Source organism: Ischnura elegans, chromosome 1, assembly GCF_921293095.1.
Source record: "Ischnura elegans chromosome 1, ioIscEleg1.1, whole genome shotgun sequence".
NCBI classification, from domain to species: domain Eukaryota; kingdom Metazoa; phylum Arthropoda; class Insecta; order Odonata; family Coenagrionidae; genus Ischnura; species Ischnura elegans.
Genome location: NC_060246.1, coordinates 169,782,697 through 169,807,060, shown reverse-complemented (window position 1 = coordinate 169,807,060; position 24,364 = coordinate 169,782,697). Strand labels below are relative to the sequence as shown.

Genomic DNA, 24,364 nt, shown 5'->3' with positions numbered 1-24,364 from the left:
GCATCATTATAAATTAATGGATATTAATTTTTTTTTTTTACTTTTTAAAATATTTGGGAGGGGCGGCGTCCGAGAGTCCTTATGGGCAAGCCGCCACTGATCTATTCTCTCTAAGAGTGCCAGTTGCACCATACCCACGGGAATTTAAATGAGAGAGAAGGTTCATGCCTGTAAATAAGTTGTCAAAATAAAGCCGAAATGGCAATTCTTGTTTTTCGGGTGGGAGATCATCTAACATTGAAAGCAAAGGTGCGGCGCACTTTCCAAAATCTCTTTCGTATACATGGTTTGAATGTGGGTTTTTACCTTGATAAACGTCAAAATCAACCAAGTATCCACTAGGAGTATTCAAACACCAGACCTTGTAGCCAAATCGGATTGGCTTCCCCCGAATAAATTGCTGGCAAGGATGGATACCAAAATACTCAATCATACTTTCGTCAAAAGAGAGATTTTGCTCAGTAGGAAACATCCTCCTGAAACGTTCTTTTAATTTAGTTATCAATGGTCGAAGCTTCCATAATTTGTCCTTCATGTCGGGCATTGTATTATCTGCACAATGAAGGAATTTACAAACCTCAAGGAACCTATTTCTACGCATTGCTCCGGCGACCATTGAATTATGAACATCCCCAGAATCTTCCCAGTAACATCGCTTGGATGGAACCCTTTAATAACCTGATAAGAGTAAGATTCCAATGAAAACTTTCATCTCCTCCTTACTGATATAAGGAGATGAACAACCAATAAATGAAGCGTATTTGTCTGATTCCACCATCAGGAAATCAAAAATGGAATCTGAAAATACCATTTCGAACATTTCTACGCATGATTTGTCTCTAAATTCAGAAAGGTCTGTTTCGGGAAATAACCTATTTTTTACAGAAAGATCTTCCCGCCGCCAATCAGCTGCTTCTCTTTTTACCTTCTTCTGCTGGTGAAGTGCTTTGGGCTTCGTTGCTTTCGAATCATTGTCCTTACGTCCAACTGGTATCGATATTTCAGTCATCTCTTGAATTTCACTAGGACCATCATCATCAAGCCGATTCCGCGAAACAAGCTCCACTCCTGCTCGAAGTTGTCTTCCTGTTAAATTGTCCACCAATCCACCGGCATCCTCATCTGCACTGTCTTCATCAGAGACGACCGCTGCTTCTGGTGGCTCAACATATATTGATTCCACGTCGTCTAGGTCTTCGTTTTTCAGAAGCTCTATAGCTTCACGCAATGTGATATCTCTGAAATATCGACATCACAAAGATTAAAAATTTCAATAAAAATTTAAAAAGCGACTTAATAATGGATCGATGCAAATAATTCGAATAATTGGTACATAATAAATCGCTAGGTGAGAATATGAATGCAAAACAGTAGTGATTGCTTTCCATTAAAAGGAGACCTTAAATTTTTCAAATTTGAAGATTTGCATAGGGATCCGCCCAATGTGACATTTATGTCACAGCAGAGTTTATCAGAGAATATTTCAACAATAAAAAGCAATGCCTAATAATCTAATGCACTGTTAATAATGCTGTATTATTATGTTAATATGGACCTAAAATTGTCACAGTAATACAATATTATTAATAAAAAAATTAAACACTTACACAAAGCGAACGTCCATTTTTTGTCCTCAAGGAAGGCGCCGAGGTATCAGGAGTGCTTGGAGGCTATGTGTTCACCCTCACAAGACGAATCACACTCTAAAATAAAGCCCTAAGCTTCTTCTTTCTAACGATGTAAAAAACACTACAATGTAGCGTGTCCGCGCGATGATAGAGCTGTTACAGTGGAGTGATACCTTGTGTGACATTTATGTTACATTGGGCGGATCCAGGTTAATGGAGATTATCATCACCTAGATCAAATTTTGGAGACGCTAAGGTTAGATGAATAATTGTTATTTTTAAACCTTACTCGCAAATTTATAGAAGCGATATTGTTATGATTTACATGTAAAGATATACATTACTCTGTTAGCCACATTCTAAGTGTATCATGTGTAGCAAGGTTTTCGGGTTGACCTCCGTGTCATTTCATCTTCATGTCATGAGTTTCGCCGTCGTTGCAGCTGGCGTCTTCAGGTTCAATGTGTTTGATGCAGGTTTTTGCCTATCTTATATAGGCCTTGGTTTAGGCTAGGTGTGTTCTGATTGGTCCGTTTGGGTGAGAGTCTCTTCCAGGTGTTTGAGAGCAAATAGCTGTCCTCCCTGTTGAAAGTGGATGTTTTCGCTAAAGCATAGCAGACATAAGAAAACATCACAATTTTTCTAATACATGCATTACACACTTAAATGAATGATATGCTGTCAATAACATCAACTTACAAATAGCGTGTCCCCTTCCAACAGCCGTGTCTCAGACTTTTACAGCGATATTATTTAGGTATTATAAAATTTTTGGTTTAACTGCTCCAGTTTTATATTTTATGCCCTTACTCAGATATTAATATTTCAAATACCGTATTTGACGGCATATAAGGCGCACTGGCATATAAGGCGCACCCAGTGGCGGCTCGTGAATCAAATGCCTGGGGGGGCGCACTCCACCGGGCACCACTCCACTTTTTTAATATTTCGTGTATTTTATTAAGTTTTTACGGCAATCTAGGAATAAAATTTAGTAATGCCATATGTTCCGTTTTTTTCAACAAAAATACCTAGTTTTCCTAATAAAGCTTGATTAATAAATACTAAATGCGGTAGACTCTCGTTCATGCGGATCCGCTTAGTCCGGACTCTCGATTATACTGATCAATGATCTTGAAGAATAAAAATATAATTGCTGCGATATTTTGCAAATACAAACGAAAATACGTAACTTTAGGTTTTAGCGCCTACATTCTTCGTGCGGATATGCCCGCAATACACTTATGTTGTTCGTTTTGCAATCATAATACGTTATTTGTCAAATCTATTCGACATTTGCAAAGATTTAGGTAGCAATGACACTTGTAACACCTGAGGAGGGAGGGGAGTGTCACTGACTTCCACTAGGCAACAAACACTACTAGAATGCGCGCGCTTTGCTATTGTAGATGTAAACTTTGATTGCGGTGTTCGCGTTGCTTCTTGAATACAGTATGATTTAAAATCAATAATTAAATATTTCTCACACATTTTTAACAAAATCTGAAATACTCACATGCCTTTAGTTATATTGCACAAGTCCATCCTTCTTTCCTTTTGTCCAGCAAAGTGATCAATTACACGTTCGTTGAAATCAGCGCCGGACAACCATTTCTTTCCGATTGAACACATAGCAAGGGCGCTAGTCTATAAATAAACAAGGGACGACACAAAATGAGCCGACGAAAAATACGACCAAAAAGAACAAGGTGCCAGGACACAGATTTGGGGACAATTTTTCCCTATATTTCCCTAAAACAAAAACGAGCACTGTTGATTAATTCAAAATTGTCTTCTTGAATGTACACTTAGCACTAAGAAACTTCTTAATCGGCAATTAAGCACAGTTAACTCCTCAAAAATGATGTCTGAACTCATTTCACTCCGTTCTTAAGGAGAGTCTTGCGTTACTATAAGGAAGACTCAAGGGAGATAGAAGTCGTGGTCCACAAATGATGATTCAGCTGAGGGACGAATTTAAGGTCAGCAAAGGCACTCAAGCAAACAAAAGACGTCACGCACCATCTCCTTGAGTCTAAGATTCATATGTGGCAAACACACGAAACGCCAACGGGTCGCACTTGGAATAACCATGTCTTCGAAATCATTGCCATGATATAATAGAAAATAAATTCTAGATCTTAAAAGAAGACGGCTCTGAACCACAAATAAGAGCTTTAAGGATCTCCGCACTGATATGAACTCTTCGAAGCCACTTAAATCAGACCCAAGTGGACATTTTCCGTCAGACAGCTACCGCTCTGCCACTGAGGAATTAGGTGAACATGAACTAATACAACAAGGACGGCTAGAAAAATGATGAACCTACACACAAAAGGTGCATTGTACGCGAAACTTCTTGACATTCATTGAATGACTCTATTTAAAGTCACGTTTTACGGGTTAAATCATGTTTAATCCTTCACCCTATCACGCACGCACCTATTTCTTAAATTATAAATCAGTGGGGAATGTTAACTGATTTTTCCTAATACTGCAGGTCTTTTGATAAATTTATCTGAAAAATAGGTACCGCATTTCTAATCATCGGGAAGATATGAATACATTGTTCAGGCCTAAACATTATAACATTAGTTTCCCCAAGGTTCTTGAAATTCGTAATCATAACAGAACTGTGGCAAATACTCGAGAATAGTTTTCCTACGTCAATAACTTTAACTGGTTGGATTTTATGTGTTCCGGAATTCAAACACCCAAAAACGCAAGTATAATGAGATAATTTATTTTCTGTATCAATACTTACCAGTAATTAAAAATTAAAATCGTATAACTACACCCAGTACAGTGACCATTCTGATTCCGTACGTCCCTTTTCTGTGGCAGCACCAAGTAGACGCCAGTTTATACGCCCGCCGGCCTGCGCAGCGATATCAACTCACACGTCGCTCTGCGCATTCTCGGACGACGTCCCAAGACCTCCATAAGACACAACGTTAGACGCGTCATAGCACCAGCGGCCCCCACCACTACCACTCTCCATATAACTGCATGGGGATGGATTGGGACGTTCTGGCCAGCGCCCCACGGCTACAAATACGAACTTCTCGCGCCATTTCTTTTCGTGTTTTTCCAATACTTTCGATGTATGGGACTGAAAAAACACTTTGATTAATTAGATGTTTAATTATAAATTAATGGATATTTATTTTTTTTACTTTTTCAAATATTTGGGAGGGGCGGCGTCCGAGAGTCCTTATGGGCAAGCCGCCACTGGGCGCACCCTTATTCAGAAGGCCACACACAAGGAAAAAAAGTTTCAATAGTCTGCGCGACAGCACAGTACCACAATAACTCAAAGTGTTGTTTCTTTTAGTTTTCACGTTTCGTAAAAGCCAAATAAACAATCATTGAATGCAATTACCAAACATATTTTCATTAAGGAAAATTAACAAACGGCAAGCTATTTTGAACATGATATGGAAGTTTTTCTTTCGGATGAGTTTTTCTTTTGAATATGAAAAACGGTGGTAGTTTTGTGCCATCAGCACAACATGTTAGACCTACCGTATATCAGGTTTTTTCATGACCTGTGGTTTTTATATTGATTTAGACCCTTTAATACTCACAGTCTTGTTGGGTGGTACATCAAATGTGAGTGGAATTTCATCCATATTTCCTACTTGACCGAGCTCAAAAAAAGTTTTCTTGTGTGCATTTATAACAAACCTGTGAAATGCTAGTATTTTTTCTTCATAATCTGCTGGCATTTTCTGTGCAATAGTTGTTTTTGTGCGCATTGATAAGCCTTGCCTTTTCATGAACCAGTAGCACCAGCCCTCAGACCTTGAAAAGTTCTGATTCCCATGTTTTTCTGCAAATCCTTTGGCCTCATTCATTATCATTTTGGTTGAAACACTTATCCCAGAATTCCTCTTATCTATATCACCCACATTTTTACGGCATTTTCAAGTTCAGGACAAGATGGAGCTGGGCATCGAAGGTTATGTTTTTGTTTTTTAGCAGTCTTCAGTTGATCTTCCTGCAGTCGCCAAGTACGTATCATTTTTTTGGTAGGTGGTGGACCGAAATGCCTTGCTGCTGCTCTGTTTCCATGCACTTTGGCGTAGTTTAACACTCCTAGTTTATACTGAATTATATAGCTTAATCTCTTGTTTCCTGTAGTCATATTTTTCAGGGTATTTTTTTTAACAAACAGTTTTAAGCACCGATACCAACACGTTTATACAGAGTAGCACCGATACCGACACGTGTCGGGCGTCATACGTTGAACGAGTAGTACAATGTTGTACTATGTGCTACTCTCCACTTCTCCGCACCGAGGGCGGAGCGAGTGCAACTAGTTTCGTTTACTATTTAACGGGAACGGTGCGGTGTCGGAAGGAAACCATCTCAGTTCTCTCTTTTGAGCTATATTTTTGTTGGCAAAAATTTAGTTAAACCTGATAAAATAATTATAGTAGATGTAGAAAAAGTTGTGTGTGTCTAGACCTTTATCCGGGCTAGAAATAGCATTCAGTATTGAAATTGAAATTTAACCTGTGTCCTTCACATATAAGATGCAGGTAACTTTTTTGAGACCAAATTTAGGAAAAAAAGTGCGTCAGCTTATATGCCATCAAATACGGTAATACAAAATATGAGAGCTTCCGAGCCTCTATCGTCGGATATTTTGCTTTAAATTGAAAATAATCAACACATCTCACAAACAAAGCTCTCACAACTGCTGGCAACTATTAAAAACAATCACAACAATTGCTTCGTGTGATGTTTAGGCACCTTTGACGTCATCGAGGCTTCGTTGGAAGTGATGAGGGAGTTTTTGGCATGTTTTAAAATTTGTTATATTTATCATTGAATACCTCGGGAAGTAAAACTCAGATTTACATGTGGTTTTCTTTGTTGAATTCAGAATATAATTCTATGTCCACCTGTGAAATAAAAAAAAATTCATGCAAGTTCCCCATTCAGTCTATATTTGTGGATGCACTTTGATGCCTACATTTGTCTGTTTCAAGGGTAGCAAACCAATCGTTGCTTTTGTGCAATTTGGAAAATCCCTTCAGTATCAGTGAGCTTATGATTTGCACACACAGAAATATCATCCAGTGCTACATATTTCCCTGGGAGTGGATAATATGTAATGTAGGCTAACTAATGTGTCCCTGTTTCATTCACGTACGTTTCTTGTGGTAAAGGAGGAGGACATGAATCCAAATTACCATCCAGCCGTGTCCAGCAGATTTGGCATTTAAAATGTCAACAGCATGAAGAGTTGGATCATTTCTTCATGATAAAAGCTTTGCAATGCTTACATTTTGGTTTCTTTGGTGCCCATTTCATTCATCACTTTGTGGTAGTGAAGCTAGAAAAGATAGAATAGGGTAATATTTCAAGGGACAGGCAGGGCAAATGACAAAGTAGATAATTGTCCAATAAACTAGTTTTCCTTCCTTTATGCGAGAACTGCATCATGTCATGATATAAAAATGAGTGGAGTCGTTGTGTCTCCTCCTCAAGATGGTCTCCACCTTCACACAAATGAAGAGTGTTCATCATATTCATCTTTCTTCCTTACTGTTTTTATTTGATCACGGCAAAAGATCACCAGGTAACTAATTGCCTAATTAGAAACATAATGAGCCTGCACCTTGTGTTGGCTAGATTCCAAAATAAATGCATTAGATTAAGCTTTTTAGAGTAGCGACAACTGTGAGAATAGGTTAAATCTGTGATAAAATACACATATTAAATGCCTTACAATATAATTTTTTGGATGGCATCCAAAAGAGGGTTGGAAGTGGTTAATATCAATCTTTAAAGGTTTAAATTTATTTATTTCTGCTGTGTACAATTATGGTAGTGACCAATACATATTCCTTTATGATAAACTATTTGTCAAAGATGAAATATGATAGGGAATAACTATTATTAAAAACATTTCTAGTTTCACATATCTATTCAAATAAACATACATACCTAGTTCAATTTTCTGGGACATGGAAGGCTCCATAAGAAGCTACCTGTGAGAAATTGTTGAAAGTGTAGAACTCAATACACAACTTAATGAATATATTTTATTTATATCTTCGCAAATTTCTTAACTCAGTTATTTAACCTGCAGCATTAATGGACCAATACTCAGCTTCACATCAGTATTCTGCCCCCTTCCTCCAGGTGGCAAGGTCACCTGTGGACACAGCCACCAGTGGCGGATACAGATGGGGGTGCGGGGGGCACGCGCCCCTCCCTTGCGGGTCCGGCCGTATTGGCAAACATTGCAGAACCACAATTGTGACTTTTTTATATCATAAGATGGCATTGTCTTATATATGTGTATAATTACTTTAATTAAAATTTTATTTTACTCTACCTGTGACTTGATTATTTTTTATCATGATAAAAGTAAAGGCAACTCAATATATCTTTTGCGCCCCCCCCCTTGAGTGTTTTCTGTATCCGCCACTGACAGCCACCAAGTATGGTACTTAATTGTTGCTGGACAAATTGTGCTACCAACCCTCTGTAATGAATAAAGTTTACCAATTATCCAAATCTGTTATCATTGCTCCCAAACATAATTTTGAAGGAAGATTATAATTTTGGTAGATATTAATAACGAGAAGAAACTTGCCATGTTCTAATCCTTGGAAAACTTTATTAGGTTGGAGGGATGTTGAATCCCGAAGTCCCAGGCTTGCCGGACGGCTGCAAATGCTGGAAGAGCTGTTTGCTCATGTCAGGTCATCCCGTCCCGAGAATGCATCTGAGATCAAAGAGCTGGAGCCGTCCTGCTCTTCTTCCACAGTCAGTGGTGTCGGTGGAGGGGGAGGTTGCGCCGGAGGGACGGGAGTTGCAGGGAGTGGGGTCGGAGGTGGAAGCGACACGCCTCTCCCGTCACGGAGGAACCATCGCAAAAAGACTACCACCAGCATCAAACAACTTTTCACAGCTGCCTCAAAGTTTCAAAAGAATTTAAGAAGGTAGGTATCACAGCAGCACTTTTGTGTTAACTAGCGATAAAAACATCCTCACTCTATTGTCTCTTTATCATAGATGGATTTGATTTTTAATTTTAATTTGATCATTTTTAAATCTGATGCCTTTTTTTCAAACTGCTTGGTGGTTGTACTTGGTTCGTCATTGCTATTATAAGTTGTATGCGCAACTACTTAGTTAAGTGGTTTTCATTCTAATAGGTATTCACATATTTTGAAGGGCTGTGTTGATTTAAGCTTACTTATTCAATTCATACTTGCTTCCAATCTAGAAAGAACCCATAATTTATCCTAACTTTTAACAAAAGTTTATATTATTGAATGTTATTTCTTTTAAATTCCATTTTTGTTAACCTTTTCCCTACGCCGGACATTATTCCACGGCTTGAATTTTCCGATGCTAAAGGATGAAGGCCGTGATTTCATGGTTTTGCGGTCAAGCTTGCCAAGTGGGTCCCAATCGCCATTAGGGTCCCTCGACACGAGAGGTCCCACCCTTTCCTATTGTCCGTGTGGGGATTATCTCTGCCCATTCCGGCTCTAAGTGCCCCACTCAAGGAAGGTGCTCATGGTCACTTATTTGTTTATAAGTTAAAATAACTAAAAACGTACATGTTGCATTTATTGAAAATCAATGCAAGGAATTACATTCTGGATCTTCTGCTGATCGGTTCCAAATTTTAAACGGAACTCTAGCATTCATATTAATGGAGTTAATCATCACCTAGAACAAATTTTGGAGATGCTAAGGTTAGATATTTAATTGTTATTTTTAAAACTTACACGCAAATTTATGGGAGCGATATTGTAATGATTTACATCTAAAGATATTCGTTACTCTGTTAGCCACATTCAAAATGTACATTTGCGGTGAAATTCGATAAAATATCCGATTTAACTCCTATGAAGAAAGCCCTCATAATGTAATAAAATATGATTCTCTCAGTTCTTTGTCGTGAGCCAAAATTACAGCGACTATTTTTAATAACCTCTTATCAACCTTTGGAACCAAAGGTATTATAAATGAATTTCGCTAAAATACTAATTAATGCATATCCTAAAAATTCATAAACTTAATGTACCAATAAGGAATGTTTTACGTAGGCACATGTTGTGAGAAGCATTCCATACCATTGCAGGAATGAGAACTGCGCTCTACCCAGGTAATTACTTTCATATCTTGGTTCTCTGGTCAGGTTACATAAAGGTGGTCTGCCCTGTGCACCTTACAGGCTTACTTCGGGACACATTAGCGCATTAATGTTTTCTTGGTGTTCTATTGCAGGAAAACACAAGAGTCCATTAGGAAATAAACTTTTAATTCTGGGCTATGCACGATACAACGCATGGCGTAGTCCCGCCAACAACTGCCGGGCGTGCCCCGTCCTCACATGTCTTATCCTTGGGACAGGGCTACCACCCTGGATACAACAACTCCCCTCCACTAAAATAACCCTTTACAAACATGAAAATTAAATACATGAAACATAAGATACATTACATAAGAAAATCATTCAAATATTTTGGTGGCTGCCTTTTTCGTGATGGGCGACTCAAGGGAGTAGAACAAGGCTTAGCCAATACAGGGCTTCTAGGCAAGGGTTCATGAGTATTCTCATGGGTAGCAGATCCTGGACTGTCTGACTCGGAAATATCATTTTGGGGAAGTGGGATTTTAGCAACCTCCTCGGTATTGACATTAGCAGGTGGGGTAAACTCATTTCTCTTATCTTCACAGGACACAATTCTTGGACGAAGGAATTGAAGGGAGACATTTTTTTTTAGTTTCCCATCACACAAGACATCAAAGGACTTGGCACTCACTTGCTTTACTATTGTCGCAGGTTTCCATTGTTTTACATTGTGTTTAACACCCTGTGTCCACACCGTATCACCCTCTTTCAATTCCGGTAATTTAGTGCTATGTTTGGAGGCCACCTTCTCATTACAGGAAGTCACCCGGTCTTCCACAATGCTCATTGGATTTAATAGGGACAACTTTGTTCTAAGCTTCCTCCCCAGGAATAACTCTGCAGGTTCTATCTTAGTTACAGTGTGTGGCGTCGTACGATAAGCCATTAGGAATTTGTTAATCCTACGCTGCAAGGACAATACTTCACATGATTTATCAAGCACCGATTTCTTTAGAGCCTGTTTTACATGCTGCACAGTTTTCTCTGCCTGACCATTTGCTCTTGGTAAGTATGGGGGAGAAAACAGATGTTTGGCACCCATACTAGTAAGAAACTCACTAATTTCTTGGGACTGAAAAGGTGGGCCATTATCGGAGACAAACACTTTAAACAACCCATATGCAGCTGTCATGGACTCAAGTTTTTCAATTACTGCAGAAGAACTTGTTTCCTTCATAATTGCAACAATCGGCCACTTAGAATAAGCATCTACCACAATAAGCAATGTCTTATTTTCTACATAACAAAAGTCGGCATGAACTCTCTCCCACTTAGATTTTGGCCATGCCCAAGGAGAAAATGGTATTTGAGGAAGTGAGTTTTGGACCTGTTGACATGGCTCACAAGAAGCTACCATAATTTCAATGTCCTGGTCAAGAGTGGGCCAATAGACATAACCACGAGCAAGTGCTTTCATTTTACTCATTCCTGGGTGTTGATCATGCAACAAATTTAAGACATCACGTTGTAGAGCTTTTGGGATACAAACTTTCGAACCATAGGTGACACACTGGTTATTAATAGAGAGTTCTAACTGTCTCTTAAAGTAAGGTTGTAACCGCAGATCATCACATTTAGAGGGCCAGCCATGCTGGATGTACATCCGTACTTTTAATAAATCAGGATCTTTTTCTGTGGCTAGCACAATCGACTGGGCATTCAAAGGTACACCTAATGTCTTAACTAAACATATTACATTTTCAGGAGACTCCACTGGTGTATCATCTGCCAATGGAAGTCTGCTTAAAACATCAGCATGAGGGATATTTATCCCTTTTTTATACACAATCTTAAATCTGTAGCCATGCAGTAATACTGCCCAACGCTGAAGACGTGCAGCAGCGAGGGGCTTGACACCAGTCTTTGACCCAAAAATTATTGTGAGAGAACTGTGGTCAGTAACCAGTTCAAATTCTCTCCCCCAAAGAAATTTGTTAAAATGGGTGACACCAAAAATTACTGCTGCAGCCTCTCTCTCCACTTGAGCATAATTGCGTTCGGTGGAGGTAAAAGTTTTTGAGGCAAAGCCCACTGGGCGCTCTTCCCCTGAAGGGAGAATGTGAGATAGAACTGCCCCAGCCCCAACTTGAGAGGCATCACAAGTTAGTCTAATAGGTAACTTAAGGGAATAAGGAATAAGTACCTGGCTACTACTAAGGGCTGTCTTACATTTTGCAAAGGCTTCCTTTTGTTCTTTACCCCAAGACCAAGGGAAATCTTTCTTCAATAGTTTATTTAAGGGTTCCATAAAAGTAGATGCATCTGGGAGGAATTTATAATAGAATTTGACAGCTCCTAGGAAACTACTCAACTCAGACACATTTGAAGGCGCACCCATATTCACAATAGCCTTAACCTTAGATTCTTCAACATGTAACCCATGAGAATCTAGCACATGACCTAAAAATATGACTCTGTTAACAAAAAATTCACACTTAGGTACGTTAATGACAATGTTATGTTGGGCCAATCGCCCTAATACCTGTTTTAAAACAGAGGAACAGTCACACCAATTTTCAGCATAAATAAGAATATCATCAAGATACACAAATAAGTTAGGAATACCCTGTAAGATTTTTTCAACGGTTTGCTGGAAAATAGCGGGCGCAGAAGCTATCCCATACAGCATTCTCTTTACTTTAAAACAACCTACATGGGTGCTCAAAGTTAATATAGATTGTGATTCTTTACCAACGGCTAACTGTAGATATGCCTGAGACAGATCAATTTTACAGAAACACTCACCTTTTAGTAAAGACAAATCGTCTATCAGTGGTAGTGGGTAATGATCCATACTCAGACAACGGTTTACTGAACAACTGTAATCCCCACAGATTCTCACCTCGCCATTGGATTTCGGGACCACTACAATTGGAGTACCCCACTGTGTGTTGGTCGTGGGCTCCAAAATCCCTTGTTCAACCATTTTTTCCAACTCTTTTCTTACCTTGTCTCGCAATGGAATAGGCACTTGTCTATGAGATACAAAAACTGGTACAGAATCTGGTTTCAATACAATCTGGGCGACATAACCCTTGATTAGCCCAGGCTTTCCAGAGAATACAGAAGGGAACTCTTTCTTAAGATCCTCTAACACAGTTTTACCATTGGCAACCACATTTACAGCTTTCTTTGGGAAAAGACTGTACCAATTTATAGGAAGCACTTCTAGCCACGGAAGACCCATCAAGCAATGAAACTTCCCTTTGTGCACAACCAGAGGTAACACATATTCAATTCCTTCAAACATAACATTAACCTGACATTCGCCGAGTAATGATAAGGGGGCACTGGAACAATTGTATAACATAGAGGTGGGCGTCAACTTCAAGTGGCTTAAATGTTTCTTATAAATATCTTCTCCTACACAGGATGCATCTGCGGCCGAATCTATTTGCATAGTTACAGGTGCACCATTAATCTGAACAGTCAACGTGCGCCGATTTCGTTGGGTTCCCTGCACTTGATGCAACTGCAACAACCCCACATGCCTGTGGCAGTCTTCGTCACTAGATTCCTCTGGTGTCTGTTCTAGCACGGATTTTACCATCTTTTTCATTTTGAACTTATCTTTACTCTTTTGACGGCAGAATTTCACTGAATGCCCGTCCTTGCCACAATGGGTACACTTCAAAGGCTTGTCACATGAGTTAGCATAGTGAGGCCCTCCACAATTAAAACATTTCACAATGTTCTTTGGTGATAATGGCTTACAGTGAGGTTGAGATCTCTTATTAATTACCGAAACTGAGGCAGGACTATCCCCAGTGCTTTTGGCGTATTCCGCAGATCCTTCCATATAGCACGCTTTGGCCACGAATCTCTTAAAAGGAACATTTTCGCCAGCCAATTTAGTGGTTATTTCTTCACTATTAAGACCATACAGAAATTGGTCAATTAATCTATCTTCCATACTGTTCCCAAAATCACAGGTGGCAGCCAACTTCTTTAACGCCAGGGCATACTCCGAAAAACTTTCATTGGGTTCACGAACACGACGTTGAAAGATCAGCCTCTCAGCACGAAAGAAGCGCACCGGTGTAAATATGGTCTTAAGCTCCTCCACTAATTGTTCGTAAGTCAGCTGGTCCGGTGTGAGAGGGTGAAGATTCACAGCTAGCTTCTCCAATGCTGCCCCTCCTATGTGACCAATTAAGAAATCCTTCTTGCCGAGATCCTCAACAGGAGGACGTAATGTCCTCATATAGCTGTTTAGGCGCAGAAGGTAGGTCGAGATGCTCTCAACACTTTGATCAAAAACTCCTATACTCATATTTAGGCAATAGGTCCGTGAAGATACAGAATGGCACGTACCACAGGCGCGGTCGACCGATCAGTTTTTTTTTCCCGAAACTCACGTAAAGCCTCAACCACACGACACATAACCCACGACAGTATCGGACTCCAAAAATCCCGTCCTCGTCGCCAAATTGTTCTATTGCAGGAAAACACAAGAGTCCATTAGGAAATAAACTTTTAATTCTGGGCTATGCACGATACAACGCATGGCGTAGTCCCGCCAACAACTGCCGGGCGTGCCCCGTCCTCACATGTCTTATCCTTGGGACAGGGCTACCACCCTGGATACAACACTTGGAAAAACTTATTACCCTCCAACTGGCACACCCAAGAGTATATTGGTGTAAGTAACTAAAGTAACTCCTACTGAAATATGTACGTGGAAGATGAAGGGAGGTGGAAGGGAAGGGAAGTGAAAGTGTTTAGTATTTTTTGTGCATAATATGAATTTATATTCATGTAACTTTAATTGCTTTATAAATGTAATTTAGCCATTTCAAACAACAAATTTGTAAGATTCAAGTAGTTTTATGAGAATTCTTCAGGAAAATATTCTTCTAAAAAATTCTAAATGTTTCAATCCCATGTTTTTAGAGAACTTGTGGAGAGCAGACGCAAATGAGGAGAGTGTGGATTTCGGCATCATGGATCTAAAATATGTTAATATCATAAATCGTAAATACCTTGAAGTATGCTAGGGACATTGAAAGATTTTATTCCCTTTAAAGTATTTGTTGGTCTATGATATAATGCCCTTTTGCTGAAAACCCTAAAAATAACCGTAGAACTCCGTTTAAAAGTTCTATAGGCATTGCAAAATGAAAGGAATACATTGATGAACTGACATTTAATGCAATAGTAACAATTAAAAAAAATTAAAATCGCACTAGTAACAATAAACTGACCGCATAAGTATTCGGTGATGGGCTGCCTTCAGGAAAAGGGTTGAGGATTATATTTGCCCAATTGCTGAGGAAAGGGTCCGGCACCCCGCTAGGAAAGGTCATTAAGGGGAGGAAGCGACTACCTGGACAGTCCCAAGCCGAGAAAAAACTCCGTACAGGGTGAAAAAGAAATGCTCAAACCCTTCGTACAGCCCAAAGGAACTTCCCGGCGCGAAAGGGTTAAGATATATTTTTTTAATTAGTTGCAAATACATTAAAATATTTATCTGCAATTGCAAAAAATGAACCTTATTTTATCATAAACCAATCTCTAGCTAATGCAAACAATTCTTAATGCCTTTGCAGAGGGGTTTACTTGGCATGTCTGCTCTACCATGAAGACAAAGTATTGGTAACAAATGAAGATTTTCTTCCGGTGATTGAAGTTGACGAAGCATATCCTAACAGTATTTATGGTGATTTCCATTGGTTGATGAAGGTAAGACATGAAAAGTTAGCATAATACATCTATATAATCAGATATTTCCTTATCCATGTGCTTTCTTGGCATGATGAAGTCACTAGAAGGATTTGGATGCAATTTTTTCCTGCTTTGTGAGGTAGATGCTAAATATCCCTTCCATACGTACCCTCTTACCAATATATGATATTTTACCAAGAAGATAAAATTTTATATTTTTTTCTTCCCATGAAATACAATCTTTCTTAGATTAACCCTTTGAGTGCGGATGGCATAGCATTGATGCCCAGCGTAGGTCCTGCCAACGGGCGGGTGGCATCACATTGATGCCACGCCACTCTATGTCCTTCAATCGCTCCCTACGCTCCTCCGCTCTGTTCTATCTACTCTCATGATGGTTTCCCGCACACAAAATGGATTAGGCTACCTGCATATGCCTTCCCTCCCCATGGGTTGTTACCCATAACCCCCCCTCCCGTGGCTACTCTACTGAGTTTATACATGGAAAATAATAATCATCATAAAAATTATAATAATTTGTTCAAATATCTATTGAGTTACTCAAAAAGACACACCACTGAAACTCTAAGGACAAAAAGGAGAAATAATCCTCCTCACGTCCTTTGAACGACTAAAGTGGCGAATCAGTATAACTCTGATGGTGTATGATGTGCAGATGTTCCAGGGCTGTGTTTGAACCCTTTTTTCAAAGAATTTCACAATTATTAGTTAATATTTTCAGCATTAACGCATAAGAAAATGGCAAAAAGATAAAATAACTTTCATATATTTGCATCCAAATCTAAGTTACTAGTAAATTTAAAAATTTAGATGTGAAAATTAAAATTCGAAAACTTTTATTAACCCAAAATTTGATGCATAGATAGTGGATGACATCTGAAAAATTATTTATCTTATTTTATATTTCAATTCCGCCATCATTTCAGAAATTATTTCAAGCTTCTTAGTTGCTATGTAAAGATATGTTGCCCGTCATTTCTAATGTTTGTGTAACGGGTTGCATAAATATCCGGCTCATTTATCACATGGGTGCGGATGGCATCACTGTGATGCCATTAACAAATTGTTTAATAAATTGTCAAATTAATATTAAAATCCCTTTTTTATTGAAATTGTTTTCATATTTTCGAAAAACAAAGTGAATGCAGTGAAAAAAAATTCTCCGCCAATGTGAAACAACTCTGAGAAAATGTTATGCAATGAAAGGGTTAAGTGTACTGTTAAGAGATCTGAAAAATTATGTGGAACAAACTACTGGAGCTCTCTAAAAAAAACTCTCCACTTGGGAATAATTTTAATGTCACCATCATCCATCAACTTGGAATGGGGTATCGCATATAAGTGGCATAAAATCTACTATAATGTAAATTTAAAAGTGTCACTAATTTCTTATTGTACACTGAAGCAACAATGACTTTCTCCACGCATATACAATAACTCTAATGCCACAGTGGACAGGGAATATCAATTTGCCAATTTTCATGATTGCAACTGCTGACTTTAAAAAGTCTCTGAGAATTTTTTTTTTGTTCATCATCAATGGTAATAGAGGCATTTAAAATATTTCAGTTAAAGTTAGGAATTAGCATCCATTGTTTTGTTTTAAGTAACATTTTTAAAAACAGGAGGCAAAAATCATGCATGCAAAGTAATAATCAAAGCTTTATGTAAGTGAAACTTAATTATAATTATTATTATTAAATAATAATAAATGCCAGTTAAAAAGTTAATGGACTGTAAATTGTCTCTGGAATTTAATGAAAATATGTATTCATTGCAAAAATTTTTATCTAAATACTTATTCATCTAAAGGTGGCTTGCACTTGGGATGATGTGAAGTCTCTGAAACAAGACATGGATCGATGCAGTGGGTCAACAGCTGTTCAGTTCCGCAATAAACTTTTGCAAGCATCAGGCCAAATGCAGGTGTGTATGTATTTACGTTGCCTGTATTGAAAAAATCATGAATTCTGATATGGAAATTATATTTCTCAATTGCCTGACATGATATACCTATTTAAGTTACAAGGAGATCAATATGGCTCAATAAAATATTGAATTTTTATAAAACAACATTGACTCCATTTGGGAGATACAAATGCTATTGTTTGTTATACGAGAGTTACTTGTTTCTCCTTTGCAGACTGCCTTATGTATCCAAGATCTTGGACAATTGCATCATCGCCCGATAAGAGATTCTCAGGTAACACTGAAGATGTTTTATGAGGATTTTTTTTAAGAATCTTAATACATAGGACATAGCTTTTATGTAGTTTTTATAAAATTCTTTCATTTCCAATTTGTACCAATACAGTTCATGACTGCTGTTATCCATGTATTTATATTTTAATTCCTTAATATCTTTGAATAATGTTTTGGAATCTTGTTAGGTATGAAATGGCTGAAGTGCATTGAAATTATATTTTATTTAAGGAGATTTTGTAGCTTTGTTGTTCGTGTGCATAGCATGAATGAAATGTACATTTTCCAAAAATAATTGGCCATGATATGTATCTGTTTTACCAATAGTTAGGGAAAAATCAGCCTTAAAGTTTCATCATTGGCTTCATTGGCAATAATATATGTAATTATGTAGTACATTCTTGATGTGTATTTTTGGTCTTAGATAGGGCCACTCACGAGACAATATTAAATACATGTTGAAGTTGATAAGCTCCTGCAAAAATTTTCTCAATTTAGCATTTCTTACAGTAATGGTATGAAGCTATCATTAAATATTTGAATATCAAATACATACGTAGTGTCTTAATCCCCCCAGGGATAACCTGATGAAAATTTTGGTGCACAGATTGCTGTGTTGTTATATAGAATGGTCCTCTCTCTGTCTCATGCAAGTTATTTCATTGAAGAAATACATCTTCTGATACTAAAGTTCTCTTTTCAGGGAACACTCGTGTTCTCAGCAGTCAACTGCGTCAGGTCTCCAAAAGCTGTATCATCAGGCCTGAATGCACGCTGGGTTCCCCTCAGCAAGGTGTTGCAGAAGCAGAGACTGCCGCTCATATCCCCCCAAGGATGCTACCAGCAATTGAACAGCACTCCCTCACAGCAGCCACTTGCCATGGCGCCACCTTCCTCCTCAACGTCATCCATCTCTTCCTCGGGAACCACGGCCTCGTGCACGTCCTCCTCGTCTTGCACCAACCCCTCCTCCTCCTCTGGCTACTCGTCACTTTGCTCAGCCACGTTGCTCTCTTCCCAGCAGCACCACCAAGCCTCTGTTCAAGGCTCACTCTGCACTTTGGGGAGCAGTGGAACCATGGCTCAACAAGATGGCCCCAACGTTGGTGACATGCTGATGGCATCTATTCAAGTATGTATGCTGATTGTTAGAAATTCAATGTGAAAATTAAAGTTGACTTTTCATGGCAGTTACACCCCTCATAGTTTGCAGGGATTTTTGTGTATCGTATTGATTAAAAAAATGTACATATATATTATATGTATATATTTCATGAAGGCTCCATTGATCATCAACAAGATTGGGTAAAATAAAACATTCAATCTCCTCGTCATCTATCTGGTATGATTTCAAAAGTTTAGATCCATCAAAATTCAAGCCTTATGGTCATGTAAGTTTCAGTGCTCTGCAATGTTGAGTCCTTTCTGAATAAATGCCCAAATACTGGGGATGCAACTCGTTGGCATAAACACTGGGAATTTAAAGATTTCTGAAAAGAATGTCATTAACTGGATGACAAATCATACAAAACTCCCACGGAATGTTTTAAAAAGTGGGTCATTCTGTTTTGTTCTAGGAGCAAATAGCATACCATCAGTCTTGTGGTGTAAGACTTGGACGAGGACTTTACCTGTCATATCTCAAAATGCGCAGCTCAGTGGACTTGATTCAAGTTCTGGTGCCAATGAAGACCCCCAACATTTTACCACATTGCAAGATCAGGGATAATCCTCATGTGTCAGCGTAAGTCCTGCCAATCTGTTGTCTCATGCTGTGTCTTACTTGTAATTTTCTCTCTGCTTCACCAGAGTTTTACTAATCATGAGATAAATAAATACAATCAGGCCTAAAAACATTTGTCATACTACATATTTAGTTGTACATTTTTACTTGCTCAAATGGTAGTCCCTCATCTAGCGTTAATGAATATCAATTACACACTGGTAATTAGAGATGGATGGATCCAGGATTTTTTTTCAGATCCGGATTCGGAGCTGATCCTTGGTTTTCGGAGTCGTATCTTTCAGATCGGATATTTTAGGATCCAAATGCATTTTCAAATTCCTGCTATTAAACGAAGTAATTATTTAAGTTTATTCTGGGTACATAAAATCAAAGGAATGCTTTTCAGATTTTCATACACATTTTAATATTTTTATAAAATAAAAATCATTTTTATAGGCTTTCAAGTTGTTTATTAAAAAGATCATTACATGCTGAGGACCTAAATTCCCACGCTTGGGTTTGGAAATGAAAATAGGATAAATCTTTGGATAAACCACTGACCATTGGGGTAGCGAGAGGGGGAAGCCCGGGAGGTCCGGACCCCCCGAAATATGAAAAACAATTACTTTCCTTCATAAAAGGAAACAAAATATTGAAAAATCATGAATTTACAATAGATTTCTTTGAAAAATGAAGTTTTTTTTTTTTCGATTATGAAGGGTTTTAAAATTAATTTGAAACCCTCTAGTTTGTACCCTGTTGTTTTAAAAAATTTCCCCCCTGGTGTTGGACCCCCTAACGAAATTCCTGGCTACCCCACTGCCATCGACAGAATTCAAATTTTCCTCACGTACGTTTCCCCCAAATTTTGTCACTTTCTCATCGCATACTGACTTGTGTTACCCGAAAATGTTTCAGTAAGGTGAGGTGGATTTAGCACTTCCTCGCGATAATTTCATGCCTCAGTGCACACAAATGGCATACATTGGTTCCCCTTATCTCAATAGAAATGTTTCTACACAATGAAAGATTTTTTTACCAGTATATCATCAAATTAAATTGCAACTGCGCAATCAGCAACACAATGAACAGTATTAAACACAGCATTAACGTCACGTGCGACGAAGTGCTCGACTGCTCAACATGAGGAAGAGGTGGACAGCAGAAGCACGTAAAGGAAAGGTGGAGGGGAAGGAGTGCGCTCCCAATGTATTTCAAGCAACGAGGCTACAAATGAGGGAGTCAAGGACGAACAAAGTCAGATCTTGCTTCAGTGACGTCGTTGCTTTCAAAGCAAAGCCGGGCGAGTTACGTGATATACATATTTGGCATTTCAAATCTGTCTCTACTTGTTTGAGGGGTTAATGCTGCGCTTGTTTCTTATAAAATTGTGCTGTTTGGACAATGTTGCATATCAGCATAGTCTAATTGTGAATAGGAAACTTAGTGGCAATCAATTACAGCTGAAAAATAAAAAGATATATCGTCAGGAATACGTCGTGAATGGTCTAATAATTTTTTAAATTCTCGAGCATGTCATCTAATTGTCGAAGCTATCAAAGACCCAGGTCCAGAAAGGCCCAGAAAGTCACTCACCTAGCATTTGTCATCTAGAAACGGAGAATTGAAGCAGGTAGGCCAACAAAGGTCAGTTGGTGGGACGAGGTAGGAATGAAACATGCTTCAATTGTTCTCATGTAATTTGATATTTTCCTTAGAAGACAATGATTTATGGTCCGTGTGATTTCAGAAACAAAAAAAAACAACAGAGGCACAGGCTGATGGACAGCCGAGGGTGGTTTTCTGAAATCTGCGACATACAGCAGACTCCCGAGTATCTGGCTGCAGTATATCCATGCATGATTTTCAATATCGCTCAATTTTTTCCGTGATCGTTATAAAAAAAATCGCACTCAAAATCATCAGAATTACGGCATTAATGCTAGGATACACCGGGGTTATTATTTCCGTTAGAATCCCCTTCATAATATGGAAGTAATCACGCACTAGCTGCATTCATGGAAGCACCGTGTTCCTGTTTTCCAAGCCTCGCAGCGTGCGACCGTGATCCTTGATCGGATACACGTCACGCAGCAGTTGCAACTCGGGCGACTTGTGCAAGATGCGACTAAGTGGTGTGGTGCCTGACAGTGTAGTTTCCGACGTCAAGCAGTGGTGTTGAAGCATTCGGACAAACCTCTTTTCTGTATCTGTGATCACACAGCCACTAATGTGTGGTTTACGAAACCAGGCCTTACATGGAGCATTAATAATACGAGTACAACCATGTTATTGCCGCTTAAATGATCACGAACGGGCGAAGAAAGCTCTCAATGGTCTGGGAAGCACTCTTAAATAGCAGAATAACTGCAAATTTTTTGCAGTTATTCTGCTTATGTAACATATTGTTTGTTTTATGTAAATTATGAACATGCAAGACATTTAAGAGAAATTTAGGGTTATCCATGTTTTCAGATTACATATTTGTGCCACCTCTACCCATCATTAGCCATTAGGATAATTAGGAGTGCAGTGTAGTTACTTTTGAGGTGGTTATTACCCTACGACGCTGAGATTCCCTCGATGATTGTTCAGTTTCTTGGGAAGGGTTACACTATGTGCCAGTCGTATTTTGCCTTTTTTATTTTCCACTGCTTAAATTCTGCTACGTTACCTCTGCGATAGCTTTCAAACAAAACGGTTGATGAGTAGGACAAGAATCGCGTGCGATGGCGCATTCGAAGGGAGAATCGGAACTCTTTCCACCTTTATGGGGCGTTGCATTCACTGAAGCAATTATTTCAAATTTCGGATCCAGATCCGATGCCTTCAGCGGCTTTGGATCCGATATATCAGACGAAGGGCAATATCAGCAGATATTTTGATCTGAGGTATCCGATCCGACCATCCCAACTGGTTATACATATTACTTACAATACATATCGGAGCGCATCCATAAATTAAGGCTGGGGGTTTTTAGGCGCAACTAAAACTGGGGAGTCTGGGGGTATGGTATACCCGCCAGGATAAGTGGGAGGTGTGTGGTCTTTCCAACATAAAATTTCTAAGATAATTGGATCAAAATGGTGAATTTTACTGCTTTCTGAGGATGTTTTATTGATATTTACGCTAGTCTATAAGTGATGTTAATCCAATTAAGTAAAATATATTCAACTTAAAGTATTTTATGATAATAATAATAGACAGAAAGTTTAAAGAGCTTTGAAGCAAAATTATCGTATACTATTTTATTACTTTAAATAATATTTATTTAAGATCACATAATTATTGCTTTGAAATAAGTGAAACATTTTTCACAGACCATTAAAATTATAATTCATAACAATTACAAAGTAATTTTAATTTTGCATGAATTTTTTATAGCTCATGAAGTACTTCGTCCTCTGTTACTAGAATTCATGGATGGACAAAGGCTGCTGCAAGTCCATTCAGGTATTCTTCTGATGTTTTATTTCTCAAGTACATCTTGAGCAATTTTAGGGATGAAAATGACTTCTCTGCAGTGCATGTAGTTAGTGGTATTGTCGGCAAAATAGCAACAAGTGAGTGGACCATGGGAGTGAGAGCAGCATTGCAGTATTGCAAAGCCTCTACTGTTGAATGATCTTCTGTTCTTACACAATGACTACGTTCAACTGGTACTTGTACTCACCTTTATTATAACTTAGCACACCATAACCACATGCTGTCCACACAACAGGAAAAAACTTACTATGTCATACTTACTCAACAAAAGATACACGCTTTTACAAAACAAAATAAATGACTGCCCTCCTAGCAGAAACAAACCTTGGTTCTTTGATCTTGGACACACTATTAACATCTACTGCATTTTTTGATTTCTTTTCCTTTAAAATTTCCTGCCATATTTTGATTTCCCCACTTATTCCTTAGATTTCCAGGTCATAAAAATTGGCTGCCTTTTCAATAGCCTCTCATATGTCACTTGCTTGATTGTGCTGTAATAATGTCTGGAAACTAGTCAGTATATTTCTCTGTGCGATTCAAACTTTTTCCCTAATGCCTCAAACATGTTTATAATAAATGAGATGAACAGTGATATCCTAAAATATTCTTCAGGTATCTCAAGATATGCGCATAACTCACTTGCTTTCTTAAAAATGGGCATAAAATTTTGAACTGCCTCTTTTCTAGTTTCATGTAACTTCTTTTTCACTGACATAGCAAACTTAATGGCAGCCGAAAGATTAAGATTTTCTATCTGTAAATACACTCTCAAAGGCAATGTCAGTGAAAACACAAACTCAATAACAAAGAGACTGATCAAAAAGTCACATTTTTCAATTGCACACTGAAGAAGCTGAGCTTCAGTAGCTGTTTTTTATCAGTCCAGATTTTAATTTCTTCCAGCGCAATCAGTATGTATGTATAGGGTGGATTAACTCTACAAAAGATTTAAGAGAATCATGACATTCAACCCATCAAGTTGGGCACATTTTTTTCACCTTTTTTTTCCTTAGGTTATTTTCCATTGTTTCAACTTTTGTGTCGATACAACTGCTTGCCTTTTTGGTATGTTAAAAAGTTGTAAGCAGCACCCTCAATTGTACCCAAATTGCAGTTTTGCACTCCGCAAACAGAGCAACCTTCTGAAATGGAAAGATTTAAGCAGTGTGAATTGCAATGAACATGTAGGATTTTCGGGTACTTTTTCTTTATTATAGCTTGAACTCCATTCACATTACCATTCATAGCCCCTGAGCCATCGTAACCTTGACCTACCATAAATAGAGGTTGAAGATTTCGATCATTTATAGTTTTGCATATGACATCAGCCAGATCTTTTCCAGTCATGTCTGTGATAGGAATGAATTGTAAAAATTCTTCATGAACTTTTTCATTTTCAACAAATCTAACCCAGAATGTCAATTGAGCTATAGTTCCTACATCTGCTCTTTCATCAACAAGAGT

The 24,364-nt window shown here is 38.4% G+C and overlaps 1 protein-coding gene across 1 annotated transcript in view; it reads left to right on the top strand.

Annotated features, from left to right (window-relative positions):
- The window catches only part of LOC124173423, a 169,845-nt gene that overhangs the window by 129,458 nt on the left and 16,023 nt on the right, over window positions 1-24,364 (top strand). Inside the window, exons 8-13 of the mRNA XM_046552926.1 lie at window positions 8,272-8,590; window positions 15,348-15,480; window positions 17,296-17,409; window positions 17,627-17,686; window positions 18,389-18,817; window positions 19,263-19,429. Coding sequence (XP_046408882.1) covers window positions 8,272-8,590; window positions 15,348-15,480; window positions 17,296-17,409; window positions 17,627-17,686; window positions 18,389-18,817; window positions 19,263-19,429 — 1,222 coding nt within the window. The remainder of the gene's footprint in view (window positions 1-8,271; window positions 8,591-15,347; window positions 15,481-17,295; window positions 17,410-17,626; window positions 17,687-18,388; window positions 18,818-19,262; window positions 19,430-24,364) is intronic.